Here is a 22,236-nt window from a genome sequence, read left to right on the forward strand (position 1 = left end):
AAGATCTCTCTGTCCAAAACAACAACAAAATTAAGTGTAAAAAAACACGTGTCACCCTAGAGTCGGCCCGTCCCCACCAAATCTCCAATCTCAATTGCGTCTTTTTGCTGATTGAAAAAGGAAAGTCTTGGCGCGTAGCACGTGAAGCGCGTGGGAAGATTAGTAAAAGGGATTAAGTAAAGTATCCACCACCTACTAATCCTATTTAACATAGGAAATGCGCCCCCCCCCGGCTCTCTTCCTTGTTTGGTAACTTTACTCTTCGCCCATCTCTCGAGGGTTTGATGTCGGAAGATTACCCAAACGCCATTGTTCTGCAGCTCGAGGAGGCTCTGATGGTCCAAGATGAAATTGAAGTCGTCTCTTACATCAAGTTCTACGATCGATTCCTTGGTAAGTACCTCCCTATCTTCTTCTTAATTCCTCCTCGATCTCTTTGTTTGTTTATTAGGTTACCCTAAGATCATAACATAATTTATGGTTTGGTAGATCAGAATAACCACACTTTATAGCAAATTAAGCTAAGCTTGATTCTGAATCTGCGCCCAGGCGAAGAGTAAAACCAAATTTACCATCTTTATGTTCGCACATTATTAAATCTGCATCATTAAGAAGTTCTTCTCATCAAATAGGCCTCCGCATTATTTTGTGTAGACACAGATTTGCTGCAAAAAAGTTGGCCTATAGTGGAGTCGTGTTTGAGCAAGCATGGCGTTTTGTGCACACTGGATCTGGTATGTGTCATCAATCTTGTCTCTTCTGGAGTTTGTATATTAATACGGATTGGTTAATCGATCATTGTGAAATCTACTCTGGATTCATCACTAGTTTATTTCAAATTGGGTAAGATATGATGCACATATTAAATCGTTGGTTTTCTAATTATGCTCAGGTTGAGGGTACTATGAAGGTTTTTAAAACTAAAGGGGCTGAAGATGAAGACATAATTTTCAAGGCAATTGATATTTTGCAGCTTTTGTCGAGAAGTGTTCCAGCACGTTGGGTAAAAATGGCAGAGCCCTTTTCATGTTATAACTAATTAGCTATTGTATATATTCAATGATTCGATGTAAATTAGTACTAATAAGCTGGTTATGTATTTTTCTTTTCACTGTTATTATTTCTCCTTCTGAGAAAATATGTGAATAATATTGGTATCAGGAGTAATAGATCTTGAAAATGCTTAATTTTGTGTTGTTATTAAGTTATCATCTTAATTTCAACTATGTTGTATTGGCCTTCTGATTTCAGTGCACACGCTTTTGATTTCAGGCAATACGAACGCTGGATTGTAGTTGGCAACATGAGATCATCAAGATTGGGAATCAAGAAGGGGGGATTTGCAACATATTTGGGATCAGTAAGGTGGGTATTACATGTTTCCTTTCTCTTTATTGTTTTTTTCCTTCCCTTTTCTGCAGCAGGTGTCTCTTGATTTATTTACGTGAACTCTCGTCTTATATGTTTTTTAAGCACTATCTCTAGTTAGGTGGGACTAGTTGTAGCATTGCAATGTGGTCATTAAAACTTTTTTTTTTTGATGCAAGGTTTAGAGTTGGTTAGGGTTTTCTGAAATAAGAAGTATTACTTATGATATGATGAATTTTGTTGACAATTCAGAGTTTGATTTTTGGCATTGTAACACAGGGAGTAGAACTTTTGTTTGATGTTAGAAATGGTTTAGAGTGGGTTAGTGAAACAAGATTTAGTATCAATGTAAAATAAGTAATATGAATGAGCAGCCTTTTAGTTTTAGCTTGCAATGCAGTAGATAAAGCTATGGTAATAACATGAGGAATGAGCGGATCTTGTAGTTCTAGCATTGTAATGAATAAAGCATTTGTTTAATGTTTGTAAGATTTACAGTTAGTCCGGATTTAGTGACCCAGGACTTGTGATCTTGAAGATAACATGAGGAATATGAGTCTGGCCGGATATTCTGCTACCTACATCATTATGATTTATGAGTTAGGCTTGATCCTCTTTGTAGTTCTAGAGATGAAGCTTAATTTTCTGCATTTTTATAATTTCTACATTGTCTGCAGGAGCAATTTCTTGCACGGAGGAATCTTATCGTTGGTGTCATGAAGGTACAAAATAGTTAAGAAGATGTTAAAATGGGTTAAGAAGATGAATCTCAACTTCTCAAGGCAAATAGCCTCGGTACTGTTGGGAAAAGTAATAGAATGGAAATAACAACTCCAACCACAAAAGGATAAATATGCAAGGAAATAAAATGAGTAAAAGAAAGTGAACACCGGATATAACGTGGTTCAGCAAAATGCCTACGTCCACGGGGCAGCAACAACAAGAACTTCCACTATGATAATGTGGGTACAAGAGATACACAGCTTCAAGAACACTACTTGAAGGAAACTCTCTCTAACACTTGTTTTTCTGCCTAACCACAACTACACTCTCAACATGCAGTAAAACACTCTTCACTCTCTACTTGGATGAAGATGTTTTTCTCACACTGTTTGTAGTTTGGGCTCTCTGCCTCTTTTGGTTTCTGCACTCTCTTTCTGCCTTCTTTTCTCCTTGTGCTTCTTCGACTGCCGATATGGGATTATATATCCCATACTCTCTCTCCAGCTCTCTCTCCAAAGCCGGCTGCAGGTTTTTCTCTTTTCCCTGTCTTCTGCTACTTTTCCTTTTCCCTGTTTTCTGCTACTTTTCTTTGTCTCCTGCTTTCTTTCTTTCTCTCCTCCAATTAAGGAGGGACTGGCCCATCAATCTCCCCCTCCCGACTTAGATAGAGGGATGCGTCAGTCCTGACGCGCTTCTGCAAAACTCAAATTTTTGTTGTTGAACAACTTTGGTCAACATATCTGAAATGTTCTTGTTGGTGTGGATTTTCCTCAACTGGAAAAACTTCTTTGACACTGCATCTCGGATCCAATGATACCGATGATCAATGTGCTTAGTGCGAGGGTGATACATTGAATTTTTGCTCAAGTGAATAGCACTCTGACTATCACAATGTACCACATAATTTTCCTGCTTCACACCCAACTCTTGAACGAACCTTTGCAGCCATATCATTTCCTTGCCAGCTTCATTTGCTGCTAAGTACTCTGATTCTGTGGTGGATAATGCAACACACTTCTGTAGCTTGGACTGCCATGACACAGCTCCCCCAGAAAATGTAAATAAGTATGCAGAAGTGGACTTTCGATTATCAAGGTCTCCTGCCAAATCTGCATCTGTAAAACCTTCCAAGATTGGTTCTGATCCACCAAAACATAAACACAACTTTGAGGTGCCCCTCAAATATTTGAGTATCCACTTGACAGCTTCCCAATGCTCTCTGCCAGGATTAGAAAGATATCTACTAACAACCAACTGCATGTGCAATATCAGGGCGAGTGCATACCATGGCATACATAAGACTACCAACAGCTGATAAGTAAGGGATACCTGCCATCTTGTCTTTCTCTACTTGTGTGGTTGGACATAATAATCTGCTTAACTTGAAATGATTACCTAAAGGTGAGCTTACTGACTTAGCTTCTTTCATGTTGAACCTTTCAAGCACCCGTTCAACATACCTCTCTTGTGACAGCCACAATTTCTTCGCCTGCCTGTCACGAGTAATCTCCATGCCCAAAATCTGCTTAGCTGGCCCTAAGTCTTTCATATCAAATGACTTTGATAAATCTGCTTTCAACTTGCGAATCATAGAAACATCTTTGCCCACTATCAACATATCATCAACATAGAGCAACAAAATAATGAAGTTACCTCCAGTAAACCGCTGGAGATACACACATGGATCTGCATCAGTTCTCTTGTATCCATGACCCACCATGAATGAGTCAAATTTCTTGTACCATTGCCTTGGTGCTTGCTTAAGCCCGTATAGACTTTTCTTCAACTTGCAAACCATGTGCTCCTTTCCCTCGACTTCGAAACCTTCTGGTTGCTCCATGTATATTTCTTCTTCCAAATCACCATGAAGAAATGCCGTTTTCACATCTAGCTGCTCCACCTCAAGATCCATGCTAGCTGCCATGCCCAAAATGACTCTAATAGAAGTCATCTTGACAACTGGTGAGAAGATCTCATCAAAATCTATTCCTTCCTTCTGCCCAAAACCTTTCACTACCAAGCGAGCCTTGAACTTTGTCAACTATTCATTCTCATCTCTCTTCAACTTGAACACCCATTTATTTTTGAGTGATTTTCTGCCTTTAGGAAGCTCCACCAATTCGTAGGTGTCATTCTTCAATAAGGACTCCATTTCAGACTTCATCGCCAACATCCATTTATCACAGTCTGCATGAGTCTTTGCCTCCTCAAAGCATTCAGGCTCTCCATCATTGGTCAACAGAATGTATCTGGAATATGGATTATCTCCATCACTAGTCACCAATATATATTGTGAAGAATGATACTTGGTATTTGGCTTTGGCTCTCTGTTGGATCTTCGAACTGGTACTTGGGCATTTTCTAGCTGCTCCCCCTGATTTGGCTCCCCCTGATCATTATCTTCAGGTTCTGCTGCTTCTGCTTCCGCCATATCAGGAACATTTTCATTTACCATATCTTGAGCTTTGTCACTAGGTTCTTCTTGAAGCGGTGATGAATCGTAGGTGAGCTGGTCTGCATGTTCTACTTCATTTTTGTCAAAATCCGCAATGGTTTGACCTTCATGAAACACCACATCTCTGCTTCTGAATAATTTCTTGGTCTTTGGATTCCACAACCGGTAGCCCATCTCTTCATTGCCATATCCAAGAAAGATACACGGCATGGCCTTGTCATCCAGCTTTGATCTTTGCTCCTTTGGCACATGTGCAAATGCTTTGCACCCAAACACCCTCAAGTGGGAATATGAAGCGCTTCTACCGGTCCATACGCCTTCGGGAGTCTCCAAGCCCAACGGTACACATGGTGTTCGGTTAATAAGGTAACATGTGGTTGTCACTGCTTCGCCCCAAAACTTCTTTGCCAGGTTGGCCGTCTTCAGCATGCTTCTCACTTTTTCTAGAATGGTGCGGTTCATCCTCTCTGCTACACCATTATGTTGTGGGGTGCCAGGAATTGTCTTCATGTGTTTGATGCCATGCTTCGAACAATAATCTCTGAACTCGTTCGAAGTGTATTCTCCGCCATTGTCACTACGGATACATTTGAGGGTTCTTCCTGTCTCCCTCTCCACCATGGCATGAAATTCCTTAAAGGTTTGAAACACCTGGTCTTTTGTTTTCAACAAATAAACCCAAACCTTTCATGAAGCATCATCAATATAAGTGACAAAATATTTATTATGACCTACTGATTCAACTTCCATGGGGCCACATACATCTGAGTGTACTAGGTCTAATACATTTTCTTTTCTTGTAAATGTTCTTGTGAAACTAACTTTATGTTGTTTACCAAATAAACAATAATCACAAGAGTCAAGTGAGGTACCTTTGGCAAAGGGAATTAGAGACTTCTTTGCCAAAACTTGCAATCCCTTCTCACTCATATGACCTAGTCGCTTGTGCCATAAACTTGGAGAAGAGTCGTCTGCAACATTCAATTCTCCTTTGCATATTTTGCCATATGTCTTATAGAGGGTGCAACACATCTTCCCTCTAGCAACCACCAATGATCCCTTGGTAAGCCTCCACTTTTGATCACCTCCATGATGATGAAACCCTTGTCGGTCAAGCACACCGGTTGACATCAAATTGAAACGTAGACCCGGAACATGTCTAACATCTTTTAACATAAGCTTGTTGCCCAAATCGGTCTCAAAACAAATATCTCCAATTCCTGAAATCTTGGAGTAACCATCGTTGCCCATCTTCACCGTTCCAAAGTCACCGCCTTGGTATGTAGTGAAGTACTCCAAGTGTGGAGTAGCATGGAAAGAGGCTCCAGAATCAACGACCCATGCAACACCTGGACAATCATCAACATGTAAGCATTCACCTTCAAGACAAAGGAACTCACATTCATCATTAGACACGGAAGCTGCAGTGTTTCTCGTGTCATCGTTCGGTTGATGTGTATTGCCATCTCGACCCTCCTTCGGATCCTTCTTCAGCTTGTTGCAATTCCTCTTCATGTGGCCAAAAATACCACAATGATGGCATTTTCCATTGAATCTTGTCCTGGATCTGCTCACACTCCTTCCATGGCCTTTGGGTCCCCTGCTTTTGCTCCTTCCTCTATACTCCGTCACAAAGACTTGGCTATTGTCCGAGCTTGAAGCTTTTCTTCTAGTTTCTTCATTCAACATGTTATTTTTAACATTATCCATAGACAATACGCCATCTGGAGCAGAATTACTTACAGTTACAACAAAGGTCTCCCAATTGTCCGGCAATGATCCCAATAGCAACAAGGCTTGCAACTCGTCATCAATCTTCATGTCCATTGTGGCCAATTGATTGATTGTACTTTGGAAGTTGTTGAGGTGCTCGGTCACTCTAACACCATCTTTGTACTTCATGTTTACGAGCTCCTTGATTAGAAATGCTTTCTTGGCAGCAGTCTTCTTCTCGAACAAGGACGTCAACTTCAGCCATAATTCATGTGCATTGGTTTGATTAGACACATGGTGGAATACACTGTCATCCACCCATTCGCGGATATGACCGATGGCTTTGCGGTTCATCTTCGTCTAGGTCGGAACTGAAGTTCCTTCCGGCTTGGCCTCCTCTCCTACGATTGGCTCATGCAAATCTTTGCAATAGAGAATATCCTCCATTCTCGGCTTCCATGTAATCCAATTAGAGTGGTTGAGTCGGATCATGGTACTCCGTGAACTTTCCATTCTAACACCTCACGAACCAAGAGCTCTGATACCACTGTTGGGAAAAGTAATAGAATGGAAATAACAACTCCAACCACAAAAGGATAAATATGCAAGGAAATAAAATGAGTAAAAGAAAGTGAACACCGGATATAACGTGGTTCAGCAAAATGCCTACGTCCACGGGGCAGCAACAACAAGAACTTCCACTATGATAATGTGGGTACAAGAGATACACAGCTTCAAGAACACTACTTGAAGGAAACTCTCTCTAACACTTGTTTTTCTGCCTAACCACAACTACACTCTCAACATGCAGTAAAACACTCTTCACTCTCTACTTGGATGAAGATGTTTTTCTCACACTGTTTGTAGTTTGGGCTCTCTGCCTCTTTTGGTTTCTGCACTCTCTTTCTGCCTTCTTTTCTCCTTGTGCTTCTTCGACTGCCGATATGGGATTATATATCCCATACTCTCTCTCCAGCTCTCTCTCCAAAGCCGGCTGCAGGTTTTTCTCTTTTCCCTGTCTTCTGCTACTTTTCCTTTTCCCTGTTTTCTGCTACTTTTCTTTGTCTCCTGCTTTCTTTCTTTCTCTCCTCCAATTAAGGAGGGACTGGCCCATCAGGTACACCTTACATGCTTAATTCTTTATGCTGGATGTTTTTCTGATTTTTCACCATAATATTGTGACACAGGGACTTTTTGAACTTACTGGCTGTGGCGTTTTTCTTAAGGTTAGCATTCTCTTGTTATTTTGATCCTTGACATTTCCTTTTGCTGGTCTTCCCCTTCCAATTTCCAGGTGAAGTGAGACTTCAGAAATATTTTTTTTTTTTTTTGCTTTCTAAATGATCAGGGAAATACCATTGCTCTTATTGGTCCACTGCAAGGAATAAAGACGATAACAAAGATTGTGGAAGACTGCATCGCTCACAATGTGCCTCCTGCACCCCGTGTGCGGAGGATTAAAAAGAAGACTCAACTGATGAAGGATGCGAGGATTAAAATGACAAGTGAAGTGATGAAGAGTCTCGAGGCTTTTCATGTCTGAAATGTCATAATTTCATCTATAGTTTCAAAGGCTTCATGCCAAAATTATCTCAACGACAAGAGACATTCGTACTTTTTAGGGATATTGTATATCATATCTATCCCTTGGAAAAACTTGAAGTGAGAAATATGAATTTAAGTAGGAGTGCAGAATGATCCCAAATGACCTGAGAGTAACAATATCATGATATATTTTATAGTTATTACTAGTCATATTTCCCAAAAGAAAAAATTAAAAAATGGCAAGTCATAAAATTGTCTGTGGCGGTTGACACTGATTGGTCGCTGTGGTGAGTTTCATCATCGTCCTCTGATCATTCGACAATCGGTTTTCTTGTGGAGGATGTACGTGTGAAATCTGCTCTAGAGTTCATCTACTCATCATCTTCATGGACGGGAATGGGGTTGCTCATCTTTCCGTCATACGTAACGAGTTTGTTTATCTTCAGCTGGTTTCGAACCATTTTGTTGAATTCAAGAAATCTTTCACTTGGCGTTTCTTCCTAGGCTCCTTAGGACCAATCTGAGTAGAGAGCTTTCGAGGTTACATATCAAATGAATTGAATGCAAGTGATCCATAGACCGCAGACGAATATACTAACACAATAAATCTTCAGATTAACCATCAGTTACTCTCTTCCATCAATTCTCATAGTTGCCTCATATAATAAGTCTCGGCGTAAAAAAAAAAATGGATAGATAAATTTAAATATTTTTTATTTGTTAACCCTTTTTTTTTTTAATTTAAAGAAATGAAAGGGAAAAAAAAATTTGGTCCTTAGAGCATCTTTAGCAATGCTAGCAATTTTTAGTCAAATTTTAACTAAAGTAACTAGTAAACTATCTTTGGTTTAACGCAAGTGTATTTTCTTCCTACCTAGCCTCCTCTGCTAGGGTTTACTTTCTAGGTTTCTAGAAAGCAAGATTCAATTGACCATGGATATGGACATACTGAGTTGGAATTGCAGAGGAATCTGCAACGACATCACAATTCGGGCGTTGAAGGATTTGATATCCCAAAACAGACCCCAAATTATTTTTCTTTGCGAAACCAAAATCAACAATATCAGGGCCTTTAACGATCTGCGTTTGGCGCTTGGTTTTTCTCAGGCTCAGGAAGTGTTGAGTGTAGGACAGTCTGGTGGTTTGGGCATGTTCTGGAATGATGATGTGAAGCTGGAGGTGGGTACGACGTCACAACATCATATTGATATTATGGTTGATGGAGGACCTGGAACCCCTAGGTGGAGACTTACAGGTTTTTACGGATTTGCTCGAACGGTGGATAGAGACAAATCATGGCAGCTTTTGCGTGATTTGAGTGATTTGGAGACCCTTCCCTGGGTCGTTATCGGGGATTTTAATGAAATCCTAAATAGCAGTGAGAAGAAAGATGGTCCGATTAGGCCAGAGAGGCAGATGCGTGGTTTTAGAGAAGCCCTAGGGTATGGGGATTTGCTTGATCTTGGTTTTCAGGGGCCTCAGGCAACTTGGTGGAATTCTGAAACCCAGTTACGGTTGGACAGGGCTGTGTGTACACCGACCTGGTGTGATATTTTTGGTTTTGCACGTCTGAAGCATCTCCCACCAAGTGATTCCGATCATGTGCCAATACTGCTACAAGCTAGTACTGTTCCTCTTCCCATACGTCCTCGTCATCATCGCTTCAAATTTGAAGCACATTGGTTGCAACATGAAGAATGTGATGGCGTTGTACACCAAGCCTGGCAGACAGATGTGTCCGGTTTGCCAATGTATCAATTGTCCAAGAAGATAGCTTATACTAGAATGCATCTGGATGCTTGGCAGAGGAAGACGTTCAAGGGTAGACAGATGGAAATGTTAGGGGTTCGAGCACGTTTGGAGGAGTTGCTAGATGCAACGCTTTCTGATGCTGTGATTATGGAGAAGAAGCTTTTGTCTGAACGTCTCCAAACTTTATTATCTCAAGAAGAATCTTTCTGGCGACAAAGATCGAAAGTAACTTGGTTGAAGGAAGGAGATCGTAACACGGGTTATTTTCACCGGAAGGCAGCAAATAGAAAAAGGAAAAATACTATACATGGTCTATTTAATGAGGCTGGTGAGTGGTGTGAGGATGATGAGGGGTTGGAGCGAGTGGTGACTTCCTACTTTTCTAATATGTTCAAAGCAGGGGACATAGATGTTGAGGCCATGGGTGCTACATTAGAGGCTATTCAACCATGTGTTTCTGAAACTATGAATGAACAATTGTGTGCTCAATATTCTCAAGAAGAGGTTCGGTGTGCCTTGTTTCAAATGTACCCAACTAAATCGCCAGGGCCAGATGGTATGCCTCCTCTATTCTTCCAACACTATTGGGAGTCAATAGGAGCTGAGGTGACTGCTGCTGTTCAGAGTTTTTTACATTCAGGTCAGCTGTTACGACAAATTAATTTCACACATATTTGTCTTATCCCAAAAGTGAATGATTCGGAGCACATGTCAGATTTAAGACCTATTGCATTATGTAATGTAATCTACAAGCTTTGTTCGAAAGTCATAGCAAACAGGTTGAAGTTGATTTTGCCAGACTTGATTTCTCCATATCAGAGTGCTTTTGTGCCTGACAGGTTAATTACTGATAATATACTTGTCGCTAATGAACTTGCTCATTTTGTTCATAACAAAAGGGATGGTGGTGATGGGTGTATGGCTCTTAAACTAGACTTGAGCAAAGCCTATGATAGGATGGAATGGGTTTTTCTTAGGAAGGTGATGGAAAGGTTTGGTTTTGATCCGGTATGGATAGAGATGGTGATGCAGTGTGTCTGCTCTGTCAGATACTCTTTTTTGCTGCGTGGAAAGCCTCGTGGTCTTGTTATTCCAAGTAGAGGATTACGGCAAGGTGATCCTCTGTCCCCATATTTATTTCTAATTGGGGCAGAGGGTTTCTCAGCCTTATTACAGCAAAAGCAGGAATTGGGATTGCTCCCTGGGATTGAGATTTGCAGTGAAGCCCCTCGGGTGAATCATTTACTTTTTGCTGATGATAGCATGCTTTATGCTGACGCTTCTCTAGAGGCCTGTTTCCAGATACAGGATGTTATAGAAACATATGGTAGGGCATCTGGTCAATTGGTTAATTTTGATAAAAGCTCTATTGTTTTCAGTAAAAATGTTTCAGAAGTTATGAAAGATGAGGTGTCCAGCCTATTGGGAGTTGAGGTGGTGGCTTCCCATGCAAAATATTTGGGTCTTCCAACGTATGTAGGGAGGAAGAAAACTGCTACCTTCCAGTATATCAAGGAGAATTTGTCCAAGAAGGTCTCCAATTGGCAAGGAAAATTTTTGAGTGGTGCAGGTAGAGACATTCTCATCAGAGTGGTGGCACAAGCTCTTCCAACTTATGCAATGAGTGTCTTCCAATTAACAAAAAATTTCTGTGAGGATCTTGAACAACTTTGTGCCAAGTTCTGGTGGGGGAGTACTCTTGATAAAAGAAAAATTCACTGGAAGACTTGGAAGGCTTTGTGCAATCCTAAAGAGGAAGGAGGGCTAGGTTTCCGTAGTTTATCAGAATTTAATTCCGCTATGCTAGCCAAACAAGCATGGCGTGTGATCAGCAATCCTCAATCGCTGATAGCTCGACTCTTTAAAGCTAAGTACTATCCAGAAGGTTCTTTTTGGACAGCTTCATCCCATGCCTCTCCTTCTTATTCCTGGTGAAGTATCTTTTCCACAAGGGATTTGTTAAGGAAAGGCACTTACTGGCAGATAGGCGATGGGACATTGGTGAACATATGGAGGGATTCGTGGATTCCTGGGGTGCCGGATTGTAAGCCTAGAGAAGGTAATTTGGCTATGAATGAAGTCAATAGGGTGAGTGACTTGATTTGTCATACAGGGGTTTGGGACATTAATCTCATTCGAAGGGTGTTTTCGGTTGATGAAGCTGAAGCAATCTTATCAATTCCTCTATCTTCTAGGGAGGTGCATGACAGGGAGGTTTGGAGACTTGAAAAGAATGGCAAGTTTTCGGTGAAGACTGCTTACCGATACTCTTTCTCTATTTCTTCTTCTAAGAGCCCTTTTGAGCTGCTAGTTGGGGTGAGTTTTTGGAAAAAGCTGTGGAAGGTTGTCATCCCTAATGCAGCCAAAGTTCATATATGGCGGGTGTGTCACAATATCCTCCCATCTTTGGAGAGATTAATCTCAAAGAGAGTTGTGTTGGATTCCATGACTTGTCCGTTGTGTATGCAGGAGTTGGAAACAACACTGCATTTGTGTCGTGACTGTCAGTTCACTAGACAAGTGCTGCAAACACATGGGGTGTTGTCACAGGTTTGTTATAATCCTCATTTTGCTCATTTGGGTCTGTAGGAATGGATTAGTTCTTGTGCCAGAGACTTATCTCTACAGTTACTTGGTAGTTGGTATACCTTCTTTGGGGGGTGTGGAAAGAACGAAATAATCGAATTTGGGAAAACAAAGTTGGTACGGCTGTTGATGTAGTTATCGTGTCTATGTCAAGGCTGCATGAATTTCGTTTTCTGCAAGGGAAGATTGGGAATAGTGGAGCTGGTACTATTAGAATGACTCGGTGGGTTGCTCCCTCTGTGGGCTGTTTTAAAGTCAATGTAGATGGTTCTTTCTTTCAAGCATCTAAAAAAGGGAGCACTGGTTTTGTTGTCAAGGATTGGCAGGGCTCATTTATAGCAGGAGGAGGTAAATCTCTTTCGGGTTTACTATCACCTGAACATGTGGAAGCTGTAGCCTGCAAACAGGCCATTGAGTTTGTAGTTACAAATCATTATTTGCCAGCTATTGTGGAGACTGATTCGCAATTGGTGTATCGACAATTGCTTAGCCGAGAGGGGAGTAACTTGTCCATCTTGGGACGTGTTTATGATGATATGGAGTACATTTTGCATGCTTATGCAAACCTGCGCGTAGTTCATACAAAGAGAAGTGCAAATAGGGTGGCACATCTGATGGCTGCTCGTACTAGGACTCTCCCTGTGGAGACTTTTTATTTTTCTTCCCCTTCTTTTTTACAAGCTGCATTAGCAGCTGAAGTTGTGTAATTTTTAGACATCTTTATTCAATAAAACCTGACCTCCTTTCCCTAAAAAAAACTAAAGTAACTAGAAAGTCATTTTGGCTAGCCACTTTTAAAATGTCTGCATCAGTTCTAGTTTATATTTATCTATACTATTATTAAAAGAAGAGGCTTTGTTAGCCAAAGCTGAAAATTTTGACAGATTTAACCCTGAAAGATTAAAAAACTTTGATAATAAATTAATTCACAAGGATAAATAAGACAATTATACAATAGATTTTTATTAAGAAAATTCTTTTTTATTCCACAACCCCCACTTTTCTCTCCTACTATTTTCTATCTGCAATAACTACCACTGAATCTATTTTTTCTGCAATTACTACCCACTTTTCTATTTTTTTTTACAATGAAATTTTTTTTGTACACATGCAGAGCATGTGATTACAGACTAGTATCATTTATAGAATGAGGAAAAAAAATAGTGTAAATGTATTTATATATTACACTTAAAAATAACTAGCCCCTTAGCACATGTCAATTGGTTTTATTTTCTATTTTTCTTAAATTAAAAAAGTTACAATAATTTCTCTCCTTATTTTGGGGAAACTTCTCCTTTTTTCATGGGAGGTAGTGCAATTTTTTCAAATTCGATATAGTCAATTGACTATCTTATCCTCATATAGGAATTAATTTGTTTATTAATATTTATATTATGTAAGGGCATATATGGTACTTCAAAAATTTAACCATTCCCTCAAGAATTGACTTAATTATATAAGATGTTTTGAATTAACAAAAATAATAGAGAGTCTCATCTCGCTCTCTGAAGAGCGAGATAGTTAAAAGTTAAAATAAAGAGTCACTTAAAGGTCTGGTGCAATTGCTAAAATTCATAAAAAGCTAAACATGCTCTCCATAATAAATAAGGAGCCTAGGATAGAGAGTCGGCTAAAAATGCTTACCAGTCTTGATCAAATCTTACTTTTTCTTTCTCAATGTTATTTGGACTGTTTTGGTATTTTCCTTTCGTCTATAAATGAAAAAGGAAATTCTTGGCGCGTACTAATAATATAGTAGGTCAAGCGCGTGGCACAGTTAGAACAGTATCCACCTAGTCCTACCTAACTAAGGAGAGAGAGTCATCGTTAGAAAACCTCCCCAACGCTCCGGACTGGTTCGGCCTCATCGTAACTTTACTCTTTCGGACCAGAAAACATTGTTTACCTTACCATCTCTCTCTCTCTCTCTCTAGGGTTTCAAAACCACCGCAGCGAGATGCCGTTGGAGGAGGACCCACACGACGATGCTATGGAAATCGAGGAGTCTGAAATTCTGAAGCTCCAGACTGACTTTGAACTCGTCTCTTACACTATCTTCTAAGATGAATTTCTAGGTACCTACCTTCCTCTGCTTCTTCTTCCTTGCTTCGTTACACAAGATTTTCTCCTTAAACTAATGGTTCAATTCCAGTCAATTAGATATTTGTTTGTATCGGTATTTATTTGACATTAGCTGTAATACCCCGAAAAATCCAAATTAAATTCTGTGGATTTTTAGAAATGATTTCACGATAGTGGGAGCGAGTACGAGGCTCGGAGGAATTGTGGAATTAGTTCGAACGATTAATTTTCGAAAAAACGAACGTTATTTAGGGGGTCTCAAAAAGTGACTTTTTATACATTGGGAATTTGGGAAAACTTCCTTCATGAAAGTTGTAGAGGACATTAAACCGAGTGCGTGCATATGTGGTACGTAAAAATCGGAGTTCGTATGCGAAAGTTATAAGCAAAATATGAAAGTTATTGTTTATGGTAGATTGGTATAAATTTGAAATGTTACTGTAGCCAGGTAACTTTTCTTTCTTTTCTCTCTCATTCCCCCGTGCTCTCTCAGTCTCTCTCTTCTGCAACTCTCTCTTTCTCTCTTCTGCAACCTCCTCTTTCACCACCTCTAGACCACCAAATGGCGAGCTGCGAGCATCGATAGACTCGTCTCTTCCTCCTTATCACGCATGTGGGAGTTGTTTACGACGATTTGGCCGGAAATGTGGAGATCGAAGCCAACATTTTTACTGTAGCAAATTAGTCAACGCCGATTTCCGGCCACCTCCAGTCATAAACCCAGGTCCATTAGAAGCGCCTTAAGCCGCTCTTCATGCTCGCCAAGTCTCATAACCCAGATCGAAGCATGGAGGAAGAAAGCATAATTGGAAAATTTCACTGTACATCGGAGTGCTTAATTGTTCGGCTACTTCAAGGTATTTTCTGACTTTGTCACAGTTGAGAAAGTGATTGGAAATGTTGAGATGATGCTGTGGATGAAATTTGGTGGCCAGAGGAGGTGGTTGACCGCCGCGTTGACCGCCGTTGACCGCCCACTGACCGCCGCTTGTGGCGGCGTATTCGACCATATTTTGAGTTTTTATTATCTAGGTGATGATCTACGCATCCTTACGAGCGTTTTGATATATTACAAGGTCATTTTAGAAAACGTTGATAAATAGTGAATTTATGTTTTGACGTTACTATTTAACGTTTTTACGTTTTATCTTCGGTTTACGATCTGTGAGGATCTGACCATCGGTTTTACTTCAAATTTGGATATGATGATCTTATGACTGTCCCAGTGGCTTTGTGTGGTCATGGGCGAAGATCCGACCGTTGGATCTTCGTATAAATGTAAAACAATGATTCGGAAGGCGATTCGTGAGAATCCGACCGTCAGATTTTCGTATAATTTTATGGAGATGTTTGTTAGAGTGATTCAAGAAGATCTGACCATTGGATCTTTGTGATAATTTTGGAGGATGATCCTAAGGGCGATCCGTGAGGATCCGACCGTTGGATCATCGTATAATTTTGATCCGACCGTTGGATCATCGTATAATTTTGATCCGACCGTTGGATCATCGTATAATTAGGATCCGACCGTTGGATCATCGTATAAATTCGATCTGACCGTTGGATCATCATTAAATTAGAATCCGACCGTTGGATTTCCGTATATGTGTGGTTTATGAATGATTGCTAAGTTAAGATCGTATCTGACTAGGTGATTGACGGTTTGAGTTGGTGGACGATTGTGGATCGTATTTTGAGCTGAATTGAAGACGCAGCGGGATTATCGAGGTGAGTAAACCTCACGTGGTTCATATTACGAACCCAATATATTTAATTGCTTTATTTTGCAATCATATGAACTATTGTTGGTGTATTAGACATTCCTGTGTGAATGTCTGTATATATATTATTACGTGAAATAATATGTATTGTTGGAGTTGTGTTGAGTTTATTGTTGAGAAACAATATATTGTGAGAGGTATTGAGTTTATTGTTGAGAAACAATATATTGTGAGAGGTGTTGAGTTTTATTGTTGAGGAACAATAAATTGTTGTGATCTGTGGAGATCACTAGGTCACGAGGTGACCATGGCATCTATTAGTGAATCACGCTCTCGTACCGGGCTGGTGGTTATTAATAGTATTAAATCGTAATCACGTCTGTGGCCGGACGAGTGGTTACGTTCAGTTAGAGCTCTAGTCTGTCTGCCAAATGTGGAGTGACCTTATGAGTGAAATTGAGAGTAACTCATAAGTGTCAATATATATATGGTAACCTTATGAGGGAAATTGAGAGTAACTCATAAGGGTCTATATATATATATGAGTCTGTCTACCAAATGTTGGGAAATCTTATGAGCGAATTTGAGAGTAACTCATAAGTGTCTATATATATATATGAGAGTGAGGGATCTTATGAGCTAAATTGAGAGTAACTCATAAGTGTCTACATATATATATGAGAGTGAGTGATCTTATGAGCTAAATTGAGAGTAACTCATAAGTGTCTATATATATATATGAGAGTGAGAAAGTAACGTGGGTTTGTGGTAGTCTTGAAATCTAATAAATCAACAGTTCTTTCTTGTTTACTCATACTGGCTGTAAAAAGCTTACCGGGTTTTGTGTTGTTGCAACTCCCGGTACACTATTCAAATTGTGTAGCGGGTAATCCTACAGGACAGGAGAACCAGGACGGTGATCGTGCGGTTAGAGCAATTGTTAGAGTTTTACAACAATTGTAAGTTGTGAGGTGTGTTATGCTCATTTGAGCTTTATAATATATTGTGAGAGTGAATTGTAATAATGAACTCGAAGTTTCGAGATTTGGTTTTTTTGTAATTGTAATTATTCAGGTTTCGGATTTGAATTTATCATTCAAAATCCGGGGCGTGACAGTTTGGTATCAGAGCGTAAGGTGCATATTTGGTGATGTGTCAATACCTTCCGAGTGATGGCCCGTCTGCAGCGGATCCCCATCGTGTGCTCTTCGGTATTGGCTAAGTCATTGGGTATGCGTGAGTGTTGGGAGTTGTTTAGGCCGCTAGGTCGTTTAGGGAACGTGAATACCTTCCCTATAGTATTGACTTGGTTAATATGAATTTGTATTTGACTTATACTGTGTTTTAAGTGTTATACATGTCTTAGCCAAGCATACTATACTCCTTAGGTGATGGAGATTCGAAGGGGTTGTGCTTAGAACCTTACAGTTGTCTTGTAGGTTCGTATTGGAATAAGTTCAGTGGCCGCGAGTTACAATCCTTGAGGAATAGGAACCTCTTGATTCAACTCTGTTAAGTCAACGAGGATTGTTTTATGGAAATGAGGTTCTTTTGATTGTTGAAGTGTTTGGTTGAAGACATGGTGTGGACCTATGCACGTACCTAGTGTGGATACGAGTATGAATTGTTATAAATTTTGTCTTCTTAAGTTGGACGTACAGATGTTTAGATGAGGTGTACGTATCAAGGATTAGATATCTTGTTTTATAAAGAGACGTCTTAGTGGAGTTTTGGTAATTGACATGTGATACGTGATTAAAGTGACTCTGAGGCAATTATGCTGACCTTGTGTGAGATTGAATTCTTAGTGTAGACTAAGAAGGTTGTGTGGTGATTTTATATACACTACGTGATGAACTTTTAGAAGGAAAAGTTATGAGTAAAAGTATGGGTTTTTCCCTGATGTCTATAGCAGACTTGTGAATATAGTTTTGTTCAAGTGAATGAAATTGAATTTTGAGGCCTATGTATGGTGCAGGAAGAAGCATGGAGGACATGTTAGAGTCAGGCAAGGGTTTGCCTTTGGTGATTGATTTTAGGTGATATAGTTAAACGCAATTTCAGATATTGATTTTAGTGACTTTGTTAGGTATCCATAGTGGTTCAAGTGAATTACTATGTGATATGGAGTTTGATTCGATTTCTGAATCGCTAAATGTTAGGGATTGAATTGTGGTGAGTTTTTGTTGAAGCAATTGATAGATGGAATTATCGAGATTCTATAAGAGTTGTAAGAGTAACTCTAAAAACGTGGGTTTTTCCTAGCTAACTCAGGATGTGTTTAGCTTTATAAATCCCTAATCCTATCGATGAAATTGTTGTGTTTGGTTTGACTCAGAGGATACTAGCTAGACCTCGATGCGACTTAATTGATTGTTGGATTCTTTTTGAGTGATTGTTTTTATTGCATCATTATGAAAGATGTGTGCAGTAGAGTTGTTTATGGTTTTGAAAATAGTATTGGGTGACCAAGGTTCGATCCTTGGTGTTGTTGTTGGTTAAACAAACAGGAAAGAAAACATGCACACCATCTTATTGAGTTTATATTACAAAAAAAAAAAGAAAAAAAAAAAAAAAAAAAAGGAAAACGAGGACTATGCTGTACTAAGCCTAGTCAGCAGCTCCGGATGGGTTGAGGCTGAGCTCAAGAGAAACTGGAGATCCACGGTTGTAACCGCCTGAGCCACCGAAATAGTAATCATGTGCACTACCTTCCTCGGAAGTAGTCTTCAGGTTACCAAAGACGTCCTCGCCGTGCACGGGGAACAGAGGAAGAGTTTGAACCTCCTGGTGATCTCCTCCTCGTTGTTGCAGGGATGTTTGTCCTCCTGTTGTGCCAAAAGAGTTGGACTGGTATTAGTGTTGAAGTGTGAGGAAGAATATGAAACAAAATTTAAATCAAGAAATCCTTCATTACCAGTAGAATAGGTGGAACCAAAGTTGAGATCAATGGATCTACCATCATCAGTAGAACTAGTGGACCCAAAATTGATGTCAATGGATCCACCAGCTGGCCCAAAATTGATGTCGATGGATCCACTAGCACCAGTAGAACCAGTGGACCCAAAATTGAGATCAATGGATCTACCAGTACCAAGAGAACTAGTTCTCATGGGCACTGGAGCAGCCTGATTACACCTATTCATCTGCTTCTCTCGAGCCCTGACGTTCTGGAACCAAAAGTAAATGTTCTTACCCTCAACATACCCATACTGGTTCAGCTGGAGACAGATCTCGTGAATCTGCTCTGTAGTTGGGCACTTAAATCCCTTGACATAGTAAAGATCCTTGAGGATTCTTATTTGTTCTGGAGTAGGAATCCACCTGGTACGGCTTCGCCAGAAATCCATGTTGGCACTACTTCCAGCTGCTTGGGTGTTTCCTCCCTCCTCTGTTGGTTGCTGTTGTTGTGGTTCCATTTTTTGCGGGGTTTGGAGCTCCATTAGTTGCAGAGTTCGTGGCTCTTGGGTCATGGGGTGAGAGGATGTGGAAATCGAGGAATACATGGTTTAGTGTTTGAGGGAGATTTTGTTAGAAGGATTGGAGTTGTTGAACTGGTGATTGGAGATCTGAGATTCTCAGAGGAAAGATGAGATCGAATCTTCAAATGGAAGAAAAGATCTGAGAAAGAAGGATTGAAGATTTGGAGGAAAAGATTGAAGATCTGAAAGTTCAGAGGAAAGATGGGATTGAATCAACTAGATGGGAGAGAAGATCAGAAGAGAAGGATTGAAATTGATGAAGAAAGGATTTGAGAAGAGAAAGGCTGAAGAGTTGAGAGAGAAAGGCTTGAGCTCGGAAGAAAATTTCTTTTCTTTTGGAGTGAACAGTTTTTCCCCAGAATGCACCTATTTATAGAACAAGGTGAGCAGATCTCCACCGTTGGATGAACGATCTCAGAATTTGAATCCACGCGTTGGATTAAAGTCATCCGAAAACCCGGAAAAGTTGTTGGCGCGTGGAGAGCGCGTAAGGGGACAGGCCGAACCTCGAGATGCTGTGGCAGACAGCTTTAGCCGAAAGCAGATTTGAGTGCCGTAAATCACGGAAGGGATAAGCCGTGACACAAGTGGGCCGTACTTGGGCCTGTCTCGGATCAAGGCATCACTGTAGCTGTGGGTGGAGGCCTGATGGGCCGAGTTTCAGAAACAGTTTTGGACATGATGGGCCGAGTTTCTGAAACAGTTTTGGATACGTTGGGCTGGGTTTCTGCAACAGTCTTGGATGTTTTGGGCCGAATTGTTGAAACAGTTGAAACAGTTGGTTTAAATAAAAGGATTGGTATGGATAATAACGTGAGCAGCCGTGCTCGAGTGGTTGAGTGTACAGTTCGTGTACAAGAGGTCTGAGGTTCGAACCTCGCCTCTCGTTTATTTTTATTATGTTCGTTTATGACATAATAAGTATAAAATTTGTACACATTATATTAAGCACAGCTTGTGCTCCAGTGGTTGGGGGACAAAGGTTTCGTGCGGCAGGTTGAGGTTTCGAACCTTGCCTCCCCCGTTATTTTATTTATGTCGCTTATGACATAATAAATATAACACGTGAGCATATATTAATGAAGGCAGCTCTTGCTTCAGTGGTTGGGAGCAAAACCTTCGTGTTTGAGGTCGGGAGTTCGAACCCTACCTCTTACAAATATTTTTGGATCTCGTATATGCTTGATATACGACGTATATACGGTATGTACGGTATACATACGTATATACGGTCTGTACGGTATGCATACGAATATACAGTTGTACGGTATGCATACGTATATACGATCTGTACGGTATGCATACGTATATACGGTATGTACAATTTCATACCGTAGCCGAGCTGGAAGTTGGTGGGCCGATTGGTAGGCCCAAATAGTAAGCCCAAATAGTAAGCCCAAATAGTAAGCCCGAATGGTAGGCCCAAATGGTAGGCCCAAATGGTAAGCCCAATTGTTCGGCCCGAATAGTAGGCCCAAATGTTAAACCCAAAGTGGTTTGGGCCGGTTCGAAATGTGGATGGTCCGATTTCTTCAGGCCCAATTGGCCAGCCCTAGTGCTTAGCCCAAGGATTGAGCAAGCCCAAGTCATCATCATTGGGTGACATAATTTATTGGCGTACTTTTGGGGATGATTTGTTTTGAGTGATGCATCTCTATGGTTGTGAAGAGTGGTGCATGCTTAAGTTTTACTATGGAGATTTACCGTGATGCTAATTGAGTAGCGAAACACTTTGTGGGAGTGATTACTGTGCTTGTATGCCAGTACAGAGTGATGATCTATGTGAAGATCTATGTGATGATCTATGTGAAGATCTATGTGAGGATCTATGAGATGATCCATGTGACGATTTTGTGTATGTGATGTGGAGTGTTGTTGAACAGTTGTTTTGTGAATTTACATTGTGATGAAGGGATTTAGTGGCCATAGGAATGTATTTTTATACAAAGGATTGTGGCTTTGTAGATTACTACAGATTTGGAAAAGATAGAGATTCTATGATTAGGTCAACCTTAATCGAGAGGAATTGACTTACGCTTAAATTTCGGGACGAAATTTCTTTAAGGAGGGTAGATTGTAATACCCCGAAAAATCCAAATTAAATTCTGTGGATTTTTAGAAATGATTTCACGATAGTGGGAGCGAGTACGAGGCTCGGAGGAATTGTGGAATTAGTTCGAACGATTAATTTTCGAAAAAACGAACGTTATTTAGGGGGTCTCAAAAAGTGACTTTTTATACATTGGGAATTTGGGAAAACTTCCTTCATGAAAGTTGTAGAGGACATTAAACCGAGTGCGTGCATATGTGGTACGTAAAAATCGGAGTTCGTATGCGAAAGTTATAAGCAAAATATGAAAGTTATTGTTTATGGTAGATTGGTATAAATTTGAAATGTTACTGTAGCCAGGTAACTTTTCTTTCTTTTCTCTCTCATTCCCCCGTGCTCTCTCAGTCTCTCTCTTCTGCAACTCTCTCTTTCTCTCTTCTGCAACCTCCTCTTTCACCACCTCTAGACCACCAAATGGCGAGCTGCGAGCATCGATAGACTCGTCTCTTCCTCCTTATCACGCATGTGGGAGTTGTTTACGACGATTTGGCCGGAAATGTGGAGATCGAAGCCAACATTTTTACTGTAGCAAATTAGTCAACGCCGATTTCCGGCCACCTCCAGTCATAAACCCAGGTCCATTAGAAGCGCCTTAAGCCGCTCTTCATGCTCGCCAAGTCTCATAACCCAGATCGAAGCATGGAGGAAGAAAGCATAATTGGAAAATTTCACTGTACATCGGAGTGCTTAATTGTTCGG

General features: G+C 40.4%; 2 protein-coding genes across 4 annotated transcripts in view; both read left to right on the plus strand.

Annotated features, from left to right (window-relative positions):
* Positions 1-289: 289 nt before the first annotated feature.
* LOC133729267 (uncharacterized) overlaps positions 290-22,236 on the plus strand; it is a 47,224-nt gene continuing 25,277 nt past the window's right edge. Inside the window, exons 1-7 of one of the 3 annotated variants that reach the window (XM_062156766.1) lie at positions 290-393; positions 655-734; positions 893-1,003; positions 1,273-1,365; positions 2,046-2,090; positions 7,447-7,485; positions 7,608-7,958. In XM_062156766.1, coding sequence (XP_062012750.1) covers positions 336-393; positions 655-734; positions 893-1,003; positions 1,273-1,365; positions 2,046-2,090; positions 7,447-7,485; positions 7,608-7,802 — 621 coding nt within the window. In that variant the 5' untranslated portion in view covers positions 290-335 and the 3' untranslated portion in view covers positions 7,803-7,958. Of the gene's footprint in view, positions 394-654; positions 735-892; positions 1,004-1,272; positions 1,366-2,045; positions 2,091-7,446; positions 7,486-7,607; positions 7,959-22,236 lie in introns of those variants that run through there. The other 2 variants (XM_062156767.1, XM_062156765.1) reach the window with 2 other exon arrangements.
* The window catches only part of LOC133729266 (KRR1 small subunit processome component homolog), a 42,323-nt gene continuing 34,134 nt past the window's right edge, over positions 14,048-22,236 (plus strand). The window contains exon 1 of the mRNA XM_062156762.1: positions 14,048-14,054. The gene's annotated coding sequence lies outside the window, so the exon portion shown is untranslated. The remainder of the gene's footprint in view (positions 14,055-22,236) is intronic.

This window comes from Rosa rugosa, chromosome 2, assembly GCF_958449725.1.
Source record: "Rosa rugosa chromosome 2, drRosRugo1.1, whole genome shotgun sequence".
Classification (NCBI taxonomy): Eukaryota; Viridiplantae; Streptophyta; class Magnoliopsida; order Rosales; family Rosaceae; genus Rosa; species Rosa rugosa.